Raw genomic sequence first — 17,631 nt, 5'->3', positions numbered from 1 at the left:
CAGATAAAAGAAGTTCCCTTCTATTCCTAGTTTGTGGAACATTTTTATCATGCAAGGATATTGAACAAGACAAACAAATAAAGAAACAAAAAACTCATAGACACAGAAAACAGTTTAGTGGTTACCAGAGGAAAAGGGGGGAAGGGAGATGGTAGAAGAGGGTACATATATGGTGATAGAAGGAGAACTGACTCTGGGTGGTGAACACATAATGCAGTATATAGATGACATATTATAGAATTGCACACTTGAAACCTATATAGTTTTGTTGACCATTGTCACCCCAATAAATTTTAATTAAAAAAAATTAAATATAAATAAATAAAATTTTAAAAAGAAAGGGTATTGGATTTTATCAAATGCTTTTACGTTCTCTAGTAAATCAATCATGTGATATTTTTCTCCTTTTTTCAATTAGTGTCATGAAATATTGTGTTTCCCCGAAAATAAGACCTAGCCAGACAATCAGCTCTAATGCATCTTTTGCAGCAAAAATTAATGTAAGACACAGTCTTATTTTACTACAAGACTGGGTCTTTAATATGATATAATTAATATAATATAATATAGTATAATATGATATAATATAATAATATAATACCAGGTCTTATATTAATTTTGGCTCCAAAAGATGCAATAGAGTTGATTGTCTAGCTGGGTGTTATTTTCGGGGAAACATGGTACATTAATTGATATTTGCGTTTTGAACCAACTTTGCATTACTAGGACAATTTGCACTTGCTTGTAGTTTATAACCCTTTTTTGTGTTGCTAGACTCAATTTGCTAGTATTTTGTTGGGGATTTGGGATTCATATTCATAACATACTGGTCTGAGGTTTCTTATCTTTTTATACTATTGTCTGATTTTGGTATCAGAGTAATACCAGTCTCATAGAATGAATTGAGAAGTATTAACTCCTCCTACTTTTTGCAAGAGTTTGTAAAGGAATAGTATTAATTCCTTTTTAAATATCTGATAGAATTCACCAGGAAAGCTATCTGGCCTGAGCATTTCTCAGTGAGAAATATTTTAATTACTAATTAAATCTTTTTTGTGATAGTACCATTCACATTTTCCAGTTCTTTTTGAGTCAGTTTAGTTTGTGTCTTTCTAGGAATTTGTCCATATCATGTAAGTTATCTAATTTGTTGTCATACAGTTGTTGATATTACTATATTGTTGACATTCCTTATTACTATACATAATTGAGCCATACTCCTACTAACAAAAATGAAATTCTTTCTAGCTTTTTGCTATTATCACAATGATGTGATAATTTTTTTTCATATATGCCTCATTGACCATATTCCTTCCTCTAGAGTAGATTAAAAGAGGCATGCTATATAATAAGTTATACATCATTGTTGTTATTGTTAAATAAACCATGCTAAATTATCCTCGAAAGTATTTAATTTCCAATGTATTGGCATTTTAAAATATTCATTACACTACATCTCTGTCAAACTTGATATTAGAAAACTGTTACTTTTTGTTAAACAGATAGGACAAAAAAATGTATTTTTGCTATTTTGCTTTGCATTTCCCTGATCACAAGTCAGATTGAGCGCCTCCTAAAATGTTTATTGGCCATTTTTTGTCTCTTCTTTAAATTACATGTATATAAATATTTTGCTTAGTTTTTGAGGGTTATTTGCCTTGTTATGGAATTATATATTCTTATTATCACTCCTTTCTCTTGTATGTGCACAACTATTATCTCTCAGTCCATGGTTTATCTTTTAACTGATTCATTTTTTTGAACAAGATGTTTCAAATTTTGATAGAGTCAAATGCATTTCCCTATATTTATGATTTTGTTTTCTTACATTGAGGTCTATAATCAACATTAAATTTAGTTTTTTGAATGGTGTGAAGACTGTCATTTTTTTTTGGCCAAATGGATATCTTTGCCTTGCCAGTACTCTAGTTGGCCACTGAAATTCATTCAAGACTTTGAATTTGCCATATCGAAGTTAATATGACACCATGTTTGACATAACTTGTGATACATGTACCTGAGCTAAAAAGAATTGAAAAGGCAAGACAGCCTATTAACCCTACTTTTGACACTGGGCCTTCTTAGAATAAAACGTGATGGGTTTCTTAATAGGCCTGCTTTCCTATCAGGACCACACATGATTCTGGTGATGGGTAATATTTTCATCAATGTTGACAATTTCATCCCCAACACTGGACACGAGCTCTCAGCATTGTTCATCAAAGAAGTTGTATGCCTTCATAAACCATCCTATAATCCAATCTCTATTTTAATTCCAATTTGTCCCATAATTGAAAAAAACAACTTTTCAAGGTCTTCTGGGTCTATGCTTACTTTTCCATTTTCCACTACCCACAGACCAACAGCTAGACCAACAGCTTGACCAGATCCTAATGAATAGGTCTATTAGTTCCCCCCAAAGACAAGCATGATTGCCCTGACATGCATAATAACAAAATACAATCCTTTCATCTGTTTTCCTATGTTAATATTACTTTCACCCCATTACTTCTGCTCACTATTAAGTACTTCAGAAATAGACCCCACCTTTTTGGGGGAACCCTTCCTCTCCCCACCCTTGAATCAGTGTAATTCCTGAGAGAGCTTACATGATCATGAGACATTGACTAGAGTTGACTGGTCTGGAAATGGGTACCTGTCTCCAGTTACACAAATTATCTTCTCACCAAGGACATTTAGACTTAGAAAATTCAAAAATTAAAATTAGAATTACCATATGACCCAGCAATCCTTCTTCTGGATATCTACGAAAAAAAATCTGAAAACATTTGTCTGTAAAGATATATGTACTCTGATGTTCATTATAGCATTATTTATGGTGGCCAAGACATGGAAACAACCAAAATGTCCTTTGATAGATGATTGGATAAAGAAGATGTGTTATATATACATAAGAAAAGATGAAACACTGCCATTTGTGACAATATGGATGGATCTTGAGATTATTATGCTAAACAAAATAAATCAGACAGAAAAAGAACCATATGACTTCACTCATATGTGGATATAAAACTGAAAGCAACAAAGGAACAAAACAAACAAAGAAAAAAAAAACTCACAGACACAGACAACAGTTTAGTGGTTACCAGAAGGTAAGGGTGGTAGAAGAGGGAAAAGGGATCAAATATACAGTAATGGAAGAAGAACTGACTCTGGGTGATAAACACACAACACAATATATAGCTGATGTATTATAGAAATGTACACTTGAAATCTATATAATTTTACTTACCAATGTCACCCCAATAAATTTAATAAATTAAAAAATTATAAACTATAAATAAAAAAGTAAATAAATAAATCACCCATAAATGCCAAAATAAATTCAAATAGTATCCCTCAGAGTGACTAAAACTGAAAGATTAAATCTTAGGAACTGTCAGTAATAATGACTTCCCACGTATGGCAAAAAATTATCAAAAAAAGAAAACAGAAGGAAAGAAGAGGTCTGCAATGAGAGAAAATAAAGCTCATGTGGAGAAAAATAAAAAGTATCCTGCTAGTGTTCACAATTTCTCGTTTATACTTATTTCTGAGACTGAGCCACATTATTATCATTATGTTCAATGATATGGCCAGAATATTAACAATAAAATGTCTTTTGCTCAGACTAATTTGAGTTGGGATTCTGTCCCAAGCACTTAGCCAAATAGTAGAAGTTCAATTAATATAGCATGTTCTAAAACTTTTAGTGTAGTTTTAGGCTTCAGTGACTTCAGAGATCTAAATGCTACAAACTTACAAAAATTAAGCATTTGATGGTTTATTTCCATTTCTTTAAGATATTTAATTTTGTGAATTTTGAACAATAATTTAATTTTCAGTCTCTCTGAGTGAATATGGAAAATGCTGACCCAAACAAAAAATTTTAACTGAAAAATCTTTTTAAATTATTATTGAACAATTTTAAATAAGTGCAAAAGAAATATACATAATCAAATTTCAAAATAATGTTTTTTGAATGGTTCTATTATTATAGGTCTTCTGAAGTTTCTAATGCTTAAAACCATACTAAGATGTTTGCCACACACTGTATTTATTTATACAGAATGTTAAAGTATATAAATGCAACAACTTGTTAAATGAAGGCATCAACTGAGGCCTGAAGCTCACAGTATCACATATCAAAGTAAGAGGTGAGGCAGATGACCTCACAAAAAGACAAAAAATTTATTATTTCTAGTACCTGAAAAAAAAATTAGGCAGTCAAGAAAGAGCACTAAAATCTTTCACCAATATGAACCACATAAAAGGGTCAGGAAGCAACATTTAGAAAGAGTTATTTCTTTGTAGAGAGCTGTTGGGTGTCTTGAGCCCTATCAAAACCCTCAAGAGAGAGATGGATATGATTGCCCTTATCTCAAGCCTAGTGAGAGGCACTTGAAGGAGAATATGCATAAAATTTGTTGCATGTTATCTGCAATTATGGATAAAGGAAAGCAGTGACAGTCAAGTAAGACCTTTCTTGTATACCTTACTTTTCTTTCTTCCTTTCCCAAACACATGGGGAACAGAAACTACTAGTTAATGGGAAAGGGGGTAATGAAAGAGAAAAGCCAACCTCTCAGCAGGCTCCAGCTGGGATACTGGGGGTAGGGTGGGGGGAGAGAAGATAGCAGTCTTAACTTTTAATAAAAAATTAAAATATTGACTATAATATTTGACAGGGGATATTAATTACCAATTTAGGGCAGTGCTTATAACAAATTTAAATTAATTATTATCTAAGAGTAATCAGAAAAGTCATGGTACTGCCCTAATTTTTATCCAGGAGCAAGAGGAAAATTAGACCCAATTAGCAAATATAAGTGAATACAAACAGTCCATAAACCAGTTGTTTTTTTATTTCATTCTACAAGACATGCCTTTTCAATATACCAGTTGTGTAACTAATATAACCTTAGACACCTGAAAGAACTGTAGGTCATCTACAGTGACTTTCAAGATACTTCTTGACATGCAAAGAAATGTACAAAACATATTCTGACCAGACAATTGTACAAACAATTATTATTCTGGGTATAAGATAATTCAAGTTGCAAATCCTTTGCTTTATAGTAACCCACTCAGCTAGTCCTTCCCACTACTTTCTGTTATGCCCAGCAAGTCTAAAAACAATTAGAACTAGCACCAATAGCCTAATATGAGGAGCTAAAATAAATAACAGTATAGATATCTGCTTTAATGTCCTGGTTCAATGAAAAGAATATTCATGGAACCCAACCTCCACCTTTAAGAACATCCCTAGAACAGGTGATAGCTTTCATCTGACAAAGCTGTGAAAGTTCTGACTCTCCCCTTCTGACAGGGAGGATGCTAAAGAGATAAAAGGGGGAAATGCGAAACAAGGTCTAATTGAATTACAACACCAAATTCTGGAACATCAATCAATACGAGTCATAAGTACTTTAGTTTCATTTTTAGCAGCTGTCCTAAATATCATTTTCTTTACGTTTGATCTGTTATACTTTTAAGTCATTTTTTTCCTATTAAGTCTTGATCATTGGATTTGATAACTAGAAAATCTGATCATGTAAAGTCTTTCAATTTTTCAATGTTAAATCTAAAGAAACTTTTTGAAAACACTGTCTGATGTGAATTTTCTGAATACGTTTTGCTTTAAAACACTTACTTACAAAATAATTATATAAGTTTGCAAAGAAATATCACTAAGTGAAAAATATATATACAAATGACATTTTTTATGATTTCAATTTTTTTTAGTTTTCTAAAATTGTAGTAAAATATACATAACATAAAATTTACCATTTTAACCATTTTTAAGTGTACAATTCAATAAAGTATATTCACATTGCTGTGCAACAAATCTCCAGAATTCTTTTCATCTTGCAAAATTGAAATTCTGTACTCATTAAAGAACAACTCCCTAACCCCATTCCCCATAACCCCTGAATACCACCATTCTACTTTCCCTGTCTATCTGTGAATTTGACTACAAGGTACCTCATATAAGTGAAATGATAATATTTTTTGTCTTTTTGTGACTGGCTTATTTTACTTAACATAATGTTCTCATGGTTCATTCATGCTGTACCATGTGTTAAAATTTCTTTGCTTTTTAAGACTGAATAATACTTCATTGTATGTATATATTATATTTTCTTTATCCATTCATTCATTGTTAGACAGTTGGGTTACTTCCACCTTTTTGCTATTGTGAATAATGCTACACTGAGCATGGGTGTACAAATATTTCTTTGAGATTATTTAAATTTGGGGGGAGTATCCCCAAAAATGGAATTGCTGAATCATATAGTAATTATATTTTTTTGAGGAATTGACATACTGTTTTTCATTGGGACTATCAAGTTTTATATTTTATATGATTATAGTTTTAAGTTTTTAAAAGTATATATCATGAAAATTGATGTAAGAACAGAAATATTTTTAACAATGGTCTTATTTTCTTTATATTTCCAATTTTTCTAAAATAAATATGTACTCAGTTTTATAATTAGGAAAAGGAATCATTTCAACAGCTTACCTGTTTAACATACTTGACTGTTTTTCAAATATTTTCAACATGGCAGTCAACTGATTAGATACTGAATAAGCAGTTTCTGTTGAAAAAAAAGGAAAGAAAACATTAAAGGTATTACAAATGGCTGAAGTTATACCTCTATGCTGATATAATTCACTGCTCTATGTGTGAGAACTAGACAAGCATAACGAGGGGAGAGCAGGATCATTAAGTACTCAAGGAACAAAATCCTTAGGATAAAAACAGTTGCCATTTTATTAAACGTCTACTACGTTTATGACCCTATGCTACTTTACATTCTCTTAATCCTCAAAATAAACCCCCCAAAATATCACCATTTTCAAATAAAGAAATGAGGCTTGAGACAAAACTGGACTGAGGTCCAGTGTGTGTAACCTCCTTATGATATTACATATAAGAGGACTATACGATGCTAAGACAGAAACTGCTTTGGTTGTTGCTGCTAAAGTCAATAAGGTCTATGGGAAGACTCTAACAACCCTGTTTAAATTTTCAACTGAATCAAATAACCCAAGAGGTTACTCAAGATGATACTTAAAAGGGAATCAACGTAATGAGAATCCATAATAGTCAGTTAACTCTTAGGGCAGTAACACAAGACTCTTCAATCTTACAACACAAGAATTATATGACGTAAGACAGTCCCTGCACTATGTTTGCTCCTAGATAAACAAACATGACAAGTACAGAGAAAATGTTAAATAACATGGAAGCATACCACAGTTCCTTCTTATTTGCTGACATGAAATACCTCTCCAATTATTTATATCTCCTTTGATTTATTTCACCAGAATGTACTTGTCCTCATAAAGATCTTGCACATATTTAGTTAGATTAATACCTACGTATTGAATGTGTTGGTGGTAATCTGAATGGTGTGTTTGTAATTTCAAATCCTACTTGTTCACTGCTTGTACATAGGGAAGCAATTGCAATAAGAAAACTCAATATTGTTAAGATGTCAGTTCTTGCCAATTTAATCTTTAGATTCAATGTGATCCCAATCAAAATCCCAGCAAGTTATTCTCTGAATATCAACAATCTGATTCTAAACTTTATCTGGAAAGGCAATATAATACTGAAGAAGAATAAAGTTGGAGAACTGACACTAACCAAATTTAAGACTTACTATAAAGTTATAATAATCAAAACAGTGTATATTGGCAAAAGAATAAACAAATAGCTCAATTGGGCTTTAGTTAATAATAATGTATCAATATTGATTTATCAATTTTAACGGCGTACTATACCAATGCAAAAATGTTAATAATAGAAGAAACTTTGTTCGGGGGTAATGGAGGCAGAACAGTATATGGGAACTCTGTACTTTCTGCTCAATTTTTCTATAAACCTAAAACTGCTCTAAAAAACAAAGTTCATTAATGATGAAATGAAGCAACCTCGACATTAAGTGATAGTCTAAACAACAAAGAAAACAGAATGAAATACAAAAGTAGCTTTTGTCTTTTTGATTAGGCTATGGAATCTAATACAATTCAGAGAATGGGAAAAGAACAGAATGAAGTTTCGCTGGAGAAGATGAAAGTGGGTACTGTTAAGAGACAAAGAGAGTATACAAGTGAAACAGAGTGATGTTGAGAGAAAGTAGATCTATACCAGTGGAGCTCAGGGACTGAAGTAGCTGACATGGGAAAAGATACTTAGGAATTTGCAAAAGATTTTACTCCATATTGTGCAATGTAGTTGTGTCCTGTACTTCCCTTAAAAATCATGCATAAAATTTCTACTATTCAATTTTATTTATTTAGAACTTGGTTTCGTGTTTGGAGGATGTGTTCCACTGGCCTATAAGTAAACACAGAGACTTCTGCTTTTGTCCAAGATGGAGCACTGAGACCAGAATTACCTTTTCACCTTAACCTAATTAAAAACTGGACAAAAAGAAATGAAACTGCAATATTAAGAAACCGTAATTTTGCACTAACTGCACAAAAGATAGTGCAAGACAGTAATCCCTAACAGAAGGAAAACAAAGGAGAAAAACCCTGTGGTAACCACAGTTTATTGCCTGGAGCTTCCAGGCCAGGGCATAAGGAAGAGGAAGCCAAACAGAGTTTACTGGTCTCCCTTGAGTTCAGAGACCAAGTTTAGAGTTTGGGGAGGCCAAAGCAGCTAGAATTCACAGGATGCAGGACTAGAGAGAAGATAGCAGCACAGACTGAGAGACAGTGAGCTCCATAGATGTGCAGAGGGTTTCATGTAGAGGAAAGGCTTTCACTATCCACACCAAAGCTCTAGATACCTTTCTACCCTACCTTGTCTGGGCTGTTTTGGATCAGAAGTCTCTACAGAACTTGGGAGTACTGTAGCTGTCCTTGCTGTCCTTGATTTAAACATGGTAACATTAGCATTTAAAGCTGATGTTGAAAGAGGACCAAATTCCCTTCAATTTTTTCAAACCAAATCTTATTTTCCACGTCAAAATTGTATTCCACAGCATACATTCCATGACTGTTACAAAATTCTCTCCAGTATTAAGACTTAAACAAGGTAATTTCTTCTTCTCGTTGACAAGTAGTCAGAAGTTTAACATACTAATTGTAGTAGCTTTGATGCAGCTGAGTACCTACATACCTATCAGCAGCATTAGTGTATGTGAGATAACCTGCAATTTGTAGTAACAAAATGTACAAATGATCTCTTAAATTAATCACTGCTCTACCTTAAAGATCTGCTACTCCTGCAACATTTTAGTAGCATATTCTAATCACAACGACAATTCCTCCATTCCAAGTAATAACATGGCCCTCCTCAAATATGAGTCTGTTTTGGGTAACATATAACCTTAACTAGAAATTTCAAGACTTGCTTGACAGCCAGCTCATTGACTCCAAACGTCAGGGAATCAATGTTGTAACTTAATGATTACTACTTTAAATTATAGAAAATTATAGAAATTAATGCATTCAACAGAAGTTATTAACACAATGATGTTTACGTGAGTGGAAACTTACGTGGCTCAGGTGCAAAAACATCTCTAAATTCTTCAGTTGAGTGGGCTTTTATGAATTCTGAAATAATAGTCAATTTGTCATAAGTTTCAAACATAAATTATATGTATTGAGTTTAAATTTCACAAATTTCATATTTATTTTAATAACTCATTCAAGACAAAGAAAATGCTAACCAAAATGCTAAGGAGCTGCCAACACTACACGTCCTCCCAACCAGGCAACAAATGGTAGTATCTGAAAGAATGTGTCTGAGTGATGTGAACTCATCATATTTTCAACGAAACTTGTTTTTCCTCTGATATATTCTTCGTTAATACTACCATCATCTAATCTCCCTTCCTTTCATACCCAGTCACCAAGTTTTGCCAATTTTACCAGATAACCATTTCTCAAATCTGCCCCCGTTTTTTTTTTTAACTTGTGCTCTAATGTAGGCACTTATTGCGCATCTAAGATACAGCAATAACTTCCCTTTTCTACTCCCAGTCCCCAAATCTAGCTTCTACAGTATGGCTAGAATAATATCTCTAAAATTAAATTCCAACAACATCACTTTTCTACAAAAAGAATCTTCAGTGATTCCCTATTATATATAGAATTAATTAGTTAATTAAAAGCTTTTTAGCATAGCATCCAGTCCCTCTGACTAGGCTCTCTCCTACCATATCCCTACTTATTGCTTTCTATACTAGTACCATTCCGGTTAAAATTCCCAATTCATGCTGTTTGTTCATACTATATCTTCTTCTTTTTTTATTACATTTTATTGGGGTGACAATTGTTAGTAAAGTTTCAGGTGTACAATTCTGCAATACATCATCTATATATCACACTGTGTGTTTACCACCCAGAGTCAGTTTTCCTTCCATCACCATATATTGTATTTTTCATATATCAAATATCTCCCTTCCTGACCTATCTAAGTCCTATTGATGTTTTAACGCTGCATAAAATCTTCCTAAGTCTCTCAAGTTGAACAAATTGGCTCCTTTCTGTAGACTCTTTTCAAATTACACGAACATTTATCATGCATTACACTATAATAAAATGATATATAGTAAAATGAAAATGTGCTTGTGTCCTTAGTGAGTTGTGGGTTTTATCAGGGTAACAAGAAAATTTTATTCATTTTGAGTTGACGTCATCAAAATGGCGGCATGAGGTGAGCCTCTGTAAAGCAACCCTAGAATTTACAACTACTCGAACAACAATAACTCAACAAAGAAGTCCCTGCACAGCAAACAGGCAAGACGAAGAGGTCCACTACTGAATTCACCTAAAGGTGAGTGATCGCCCGAGCGGGGGAGGTGGGAAGGGAGAAGTGCAGAGACGGAGCCGCGGTGGGGCAGGACTCAGACCTGGCTCAGTGCTCCAAGCTCGCTGCATCCCGGAACTACCACAGCTGTGGGAGAGCAAAGAACTCGGACTGCTAGGGCTCCGCTTATGGCCCACAGGGCTGAGGGGACAGCAAATAACATGGCTGAACCCAATGCTCACAGCAGAGACCTCGGAGAAAAGACTGAGGGAAGAAGGCTGAAAACAGTGGTTTAAACCTTTACTGCCAAGCAGAAATGGAAGCCTTAAAATTGAAACTAGCCGCCCCCCCTAGTCATCCCTACTTTTCCAGAGCTTGCCCCGCCCCCAACTGCCCAGTGCTAGAAGCAGGACAGTACAGTGTCAGATCAAAAGAACAGAATATTAGCTGTTCTGATAACTGTGGACTGCACACACAGATTTACAGCCCAACTACTTCCGGCAAAGGGGAGGGAGCTGTGGAAGCAGGATCAGCTGTGGTGGCGGTCGCCGCCATTGCTCTGGTCCACCTCTCACAACTCACCCCGCCCATAGCCCCACCTATCTGGGTGGATCACTGCAGGATTAAACAGAACTGCTGAAACATACAGGGTCTGAAACTGGTGTAGAAAGAGTTTTGGAACTTCAAAAGCTCTCTGCATACCCACACGGACACTGCGCCCTGTGACCCAGATGAACTATTAACAGAGGTGAAACCTGCATCTTAGGGAATCCCCCCATTGTGTGAGAAGCTGACATAGTGCAGAGAAAACATAGCACTACCATGTGAGAGAAAAAAAAAGGCTGCAGTCAGCGAGAAAATAAAACATTCTACCAACAAGTACTGGAAAACAAAAGAAAGACCTTTTCCTATCAACCGGTTGCAGAAGTCACTCCTGTAGATGTCTAGGAAGAGAAATAATAAATCAGTAATTGCCATGAATAACCAAGGCAACAAGACAGCTCAGACAGAAAAAGACAGAAAAGTCTCCAGAAAAGGAACTTAAAGATACGGACATAGGTGACTTAAATCACAGAGAATTCAAGATTGCGGTTCTGAAAAACCTCAATGAGATGCAAGAAAACACAGAAAGGCAATTTAATGAACTCAGAAACACAAAAAAAGAACAACATGAGCATTTTACAAAAGAGATTGAAATTTTTAAAAAGAACCAAATGGAATTTCTGGAGATTAAGAACTCAATAAAAGAAATTAGGAATGAAATAACCAACTTAGGTAGTAGAGTTGACCAGATGGAGGAAAGAATCAGTGACATCGAAGATAGAAACCTGGAAATGACACAGATGGAAGAAGAAAGAGACTTGAGACTTAAAAGAAATGAAAGAACTCTACAAGGACTTTCTGACTCCATCACAAAGAGCAATATAAGAATAATGGGCATACCAGAAGGAGAAGAGAGAGAGAAGGGAACACAGAATATATTCAAACAAATTGTTGATGAGAACTTCCCAAACTTGTGGACAGAACTGGATCCTCGAATCCAAGAAACAAATACAACACCTAATTACCTCAATCCCAACAGGCCTTCTCCAAGGCACATTGTATTGAAATGTCTAAAATCAGCGACAAAGAAAAAATCCTCAAGGCAGCCAGGGAAAAGAAGACGGTAACCTACAAAGGAAACCCCGTTAGATTATCATCAGATTTTTCAGCAGAAACTCTACAAGTGAGGAGAGAGTGGAACCAAATATTCAAACTATTGAAAGAGAGAATTAATGAGCCAAGAATAATATATCCAGCAAAGATATCCTTTAAATATGAAGGAAGAATAAAGACCTTTCCAGACATACAGAAGCTGAGGGAATTTTCTAATACACGACCTGCATTACAAGAAATACAAAAGGAGCTTATTTGACCACCATCAACAGGGACAGTTTGTGGCAACCAAAACATAAAAAGGGGGAGAGTAAAGGCCTGAACCAGAATATGGGAATGGAGAAAGTAAGCATGCTGAAGAAAATGGAATACTATAAATATCAAATTTTTTATATATATAAACTTAAGGGTAACCACTCAAAAAAATCCAGAACTGAAACATATGCTGTAATAAAAGAAGAAACAGAGGGAAACATCATAGAATACCAACACACAGAAATAATAGATAACAACAAAAAGGCAAAGAAAGAACGGAGACACAGCCTTAAGAGAAAACTAAAGCTAGAATGACAGGAAATCCTCACATATCAATAATCACCCTAAATGTAAATGGACTGAACTCACCAATAAAAAGGCACAGAGTAGCAGATTGGATCAAAAAACTAAACCCAACCGTATGCTGTCTCCAAGAGACACATCTCCGCTACAAGGACAAGCATACTCTAAGTGAAAGGGCAGAAATTGACACTCCAAGCAAATGGTACACAGAGAATATCAGGTGCACCTATAATGATATCAGATTAAACAGACTTCAGGGTGAAAAACATACCAAGAGACAAAGATGTACATTTCATAATGGTAAAGGGGACTATACAACAAGAAGACATAACAGTCATCAATATTTATGCCCCCAATTAGGGAGCACTGAAATATACCAAGCAACTACTAACAGAACTAAAGGGAGAAATTGACCAAAACACAATTATACTAGGGGACTTAGATACATCATTGACCAGCATTGGTACATTATCCAAAAGAAAATTAATAACAAAATAGCAGCTCTGAATGACACATTAAATGAAATGGACATAATTGACATATATAGAGCACTTCATCCTAAAACATCAGATCATACATTCTTTCCTAGTGTACATGAAACATTCTCAAGGATAGACCATATATTGGGACATAAAATCAGCCTCAGCAAATTTAAGAAGATTGAAATCATACCAAGCATATTCTCTGATCACAAGGCTTTGAAATTGGACATCAACTGCAAAAAGAAAGCAAGAAAAAACACAAATACATGGAGATTGAACAACGTACTTTTAAAGAACAACTGGTCAAAGAAGAAATTAGAGGAGAGATCAAAAGATACATAGAAACAAATGACAATGAAAAGACATCCTACCAAAATTTTTGGAATGCAGCGAAAGCAGTTTTAAGAGGGAAATTTATATCATTACAGACCTATCTCAAGAAACAAGAAAAATCCCAAATAAATAACCTCATGTTACACCTTAAAGGACTACAAAAAGAAGAACAAGTGAAACCCAAGGTCAGCAGAAGAACGGAAATCACAAAAATCAGAGCAGAACTAAATGAAATAAAGAACAAAAAGACAACAGAAAAAATTAATGTGACAAAGAGCTGGTTCTTTGAAAAGATTAACAAAATTGACAAACCCTTGGCTAGACTCACTAAGATAAAAAGAGAGAAGACACTAATTAACAAAATCAGAAATAAAAAAGGGGAAGTTATCACAGACACCACAGAAATACAAAGGATCATCCAAGAATACTATGAAGGACTATATGCCACCAAATTCAATAACCTAGAGGAAATGGACAAGTTCTTGAAAACATATAGCCTTCCAAGGCTGAACCATAAAGAACTGGAAAATCTAAACAGACGGATCACCAGTAACAAAATTGAATCAGTCATCCAAAACCTTCCCAAAAGCAAAAGTCCTGGACCAGATGGCTTCACTAGTGAATTCTACCAAACCTTCAAAAGGATCTAATACCAATCCTGCTCAAACTCTTCCAAAAAATTGAAGAAGAGTCAGTACTCCCTAACTCATTTTATGAGGCCAACATTACTCTGATACCAAAACCTGGTAAGGACAACACAAAAAAGAAAAACTACAGACCAATATCTCTGATGAATACAGATGCAAAAATTCTAAACAAAATTCTAGCAAATCGAATACAACAATGTATTAAAAAGATTATTTATCACGACCAAGTGGGGTTCATCCCCGGGACACAAGGATGGTTTAATATCCGCAAATCCATAAACGTGATACATTACATAAACAAAACAAAGGACAAAAATCATATGATTATATCAATAGATGCAGAAAAAGCATTTGACAAGATACAACATCCATTTATGATTAAAACACTTAATAAAACAGGTATAGAAGGAAAATGTCTTAACATAATAAAGGCCATATATGACAAGCCCTCAGCTAATCTTACAATTAATGGTGAAAAACTGAAGCCCTTTGCTCTACGTACAGGAACACAATAGGGCTGACCCCTATCACCTCTGCTTTTCAACATAGTGTTGGAAATCCTTGCCATAGCTATCAGGCAAGAGAAAGAAATAAAAGATATCCAAATTGGGAATTAAGAAGTTATATTAAGAATTAAGAAGAATATAGCATTCCTATATACTAACAATGAAATCTCAGAAAAAGAAATACAAAAAACAATTCATTTTGCAATTGCAGCAAAAAGAATGAAATACCTAGGAATATACTTAACCAAGAATGTGAAGGACCTATATGCTGAAAACTATAAGACATTTTTGAAAGAAATTGAAGAAGACACAAAGAAATGGAAAGACATTCCATGCTCATGGATTGGAAGAATCAACATAGTTAATATGGCCTTATTACCCAAAGCAATATACAGATTTAATGCGATCCCCATCAAAATCCCAATGGCATTTTTTAAAGAAATAGAACAAAAAATCATCAGATTTGTTTGGAACCACAAAAGACCCCGAATAGCCAAAGCAATCTTAAGAAAAAAGAACAATACTGGAGGTATCACACTCCCTGACTTCAGCTTGTACTACAGGGCTACAATAATCAAAACAGCATGGTGTTGGCACAAAAATAGACATATAGACCAATGGAATAGAATTGAGAACCCAGAAATAAAACCACATAAATATGGACAGATAATTTTTGACAAAGAAGCTAAAAACATACAATGGAGGGAAGACAGCCTCTTCAATAAATGGTGCTAGGAGAACTGGATAGCCACGTGGAAAAGAATGAAACTGGACTGCTATCTGTCACCATGTACCAAAATTAATTCAAAATGGATCAAAGACTTAAGCATAAGACCTGACACAATAAACTGCATAGAAGAAAACAGAGGTACTAAACTTATGGAACTTGGGTTCAAAGAGCATTTTATGAATTTGACTCCAAAGGCAATGGAAGTAAAAGCTAAAATAAAGAAATGGGACTATATGAAACTTAAAAACTTCTGCACAGCAAAAGAAACCATCGACAAAATAAAGAGGCAACCAACTGAATGGGAGAAGATTTTTGCAAACAATGCCTCTGATAAGGGACTAATATCCAAAATATACATGGAACTCATGCAACTCAACAACAAAAACCAAACAAACAAATTGAAAACTGGGCAGAGTTCCTGAAGAGACATTTCTCCAAAAAGGACACACAAATGGCAAATAGACATATGAAAAAATGCTCAACATCACTAATCATCAGAGAAATGCAAATAAAAACCACAATGAGATATCACCTCACCCCAGTCAGAATGGCTTTCATCAACAATACAAATAGTAACAAGTGTTGGAGAGGCTGTGGAGAGAAAGAAACCCTCATACACTGTTGGTGGGAATGCAGACTGGTGCAGCCACTATGGAAGGCAGTGTGGAAGTTCCTCAAAAAATTATGAATAGAATTACTGCATGACCCAGCAATCCCTCTCCTGGGTATGTACCCAAAAAATCTGAAAACATTTATACATATATATTATACATATTTATAATAGAGAACATATATAAAGACACGTGTGCTCCAATGTTCATTGCAGCTTTGTTTACGGTGGCTAAGACATGGAAACAACCAAAATGTCCTTTGATAGATGAATGGATAAAGAAGTTGTCGTAGATATACACAATGGAATACTATTCGGCGGTAAGAAAAGATGATATAGGAACATTTGTGACAACATGGATGGATCTTGAGAGTATGATGCTAAGCAAAATAAGTCAGACAGAAAAAGCATAGAACCATATGATTTCACTGATATGTGGTATATAAACCAAAAACAACAAAAGAACAAGACAAACAAATGAGAAACAAAAACTCATAGACACAGACAATAGTTTAGTGGTTACCAGAGGGTAAAAGGGTGGTGGGGGGTGGGAGATGAGGGTGAGGGGGATCAAATATGTGGTGATGGAAGGAGAACTGACTCTGGGTGGTGAACACACAATGGGATTTTTAGATGATGTAATGCAGAATTGTACACCTGAAATCTATGTAATTTTACTAACAATTGTCACCCCAATAAATTTAATAAAAAATTTTATTTTGTATATTCCCAGAATCTGGAATATAAGAAGAACATTTACTGAAGATATCAAATTCACTATTGAATATCTTTTAAAATTTACAAATGCATAATTTTATGGCTATAAACTTTTTAACTATCAGTCCCAAAATGTTAATGTATTTAGGAAACTTTATAAAAGCTAAACAGATGTAAAATATCACCTTCAATTTTCTGCTGTATATTTTCACAACCTTGCATTGCTTCTGGTGCATTTTTATTATCCCTGTTCAAATGTCAAAACATAAAACATATTTATTGTCAAAGAATAAGATTCTTAAATAAAAACTAGAATGCATCCTCTAGACCTATATAGTTTGTAAAATAAAATTTAACATATTCTTTAATCTTTATTCACAAATAATACAGTAAATTAATTATTAGCAAGCAAATAAGCATAAAAGTCAAACCATGTAATACTATGTATTCCATAACTATAATTAGATATACCAACAACATTAACAACAAAAATCGCAAGAGTAAATTGGGTAGAAGCATGAGATTTCTTTTTACTGATGTATTATTATTGGTATATTTATTAAGAGCACAAGTTTTAGAGTCAACCTATTTGGCTCAAACTTCTTTTCCCCACTTACT

General features: G+C 34.2%; 1 protein-coding gene across 1 annotated transcript in view; it reads right to left on the bottom strand.

The window, feature by feature from the left end:
* The window catches only part of CCDC7 (coiled-coil domain containing 7), a gene marked incomplete at both ends in the record, with an annotated part of 191,908 nt that overhangs the window by 147,983 nt on the left and 26,294 nt on the right, over positions 1-17,631 (bottom strand). Inside the window, 3 exons of the mRNA XM_081051876.1 lie at positions 6,527-6,602; positions 9,520-9,576; positions 17,199-17,260. Coding sequence (XP_080908002.1) covers positions 6,527-6,602; positions 9,520-9,576; positions 17,199-17,260 — 195 coding nt within the window. The remainder of the gene's footprint in view (positions 1-6,526; positions 6,603-9,519; positions 9,577-17,198; positions 17,261-17,631) is intronic.

Source organism: Rhinolophus hipposideros (genome assembly GCF_964194185.1).
Source record: "Rhinolophus hipposideros genome assembly, chromosome: 1".
Classification (NCBI taxonomy): domain Eukaryota; kingdom Metazoa; phylum Chordata; class Mammalia; order Chiroptera; family Rhinolophidae; genus Rhinolophus; species Rhinolophus hipposideros.
Note: the sequence above shows the minus strand (reverse complement) of the source record. Positions and strands in the feature narration are given on the sequence as shown.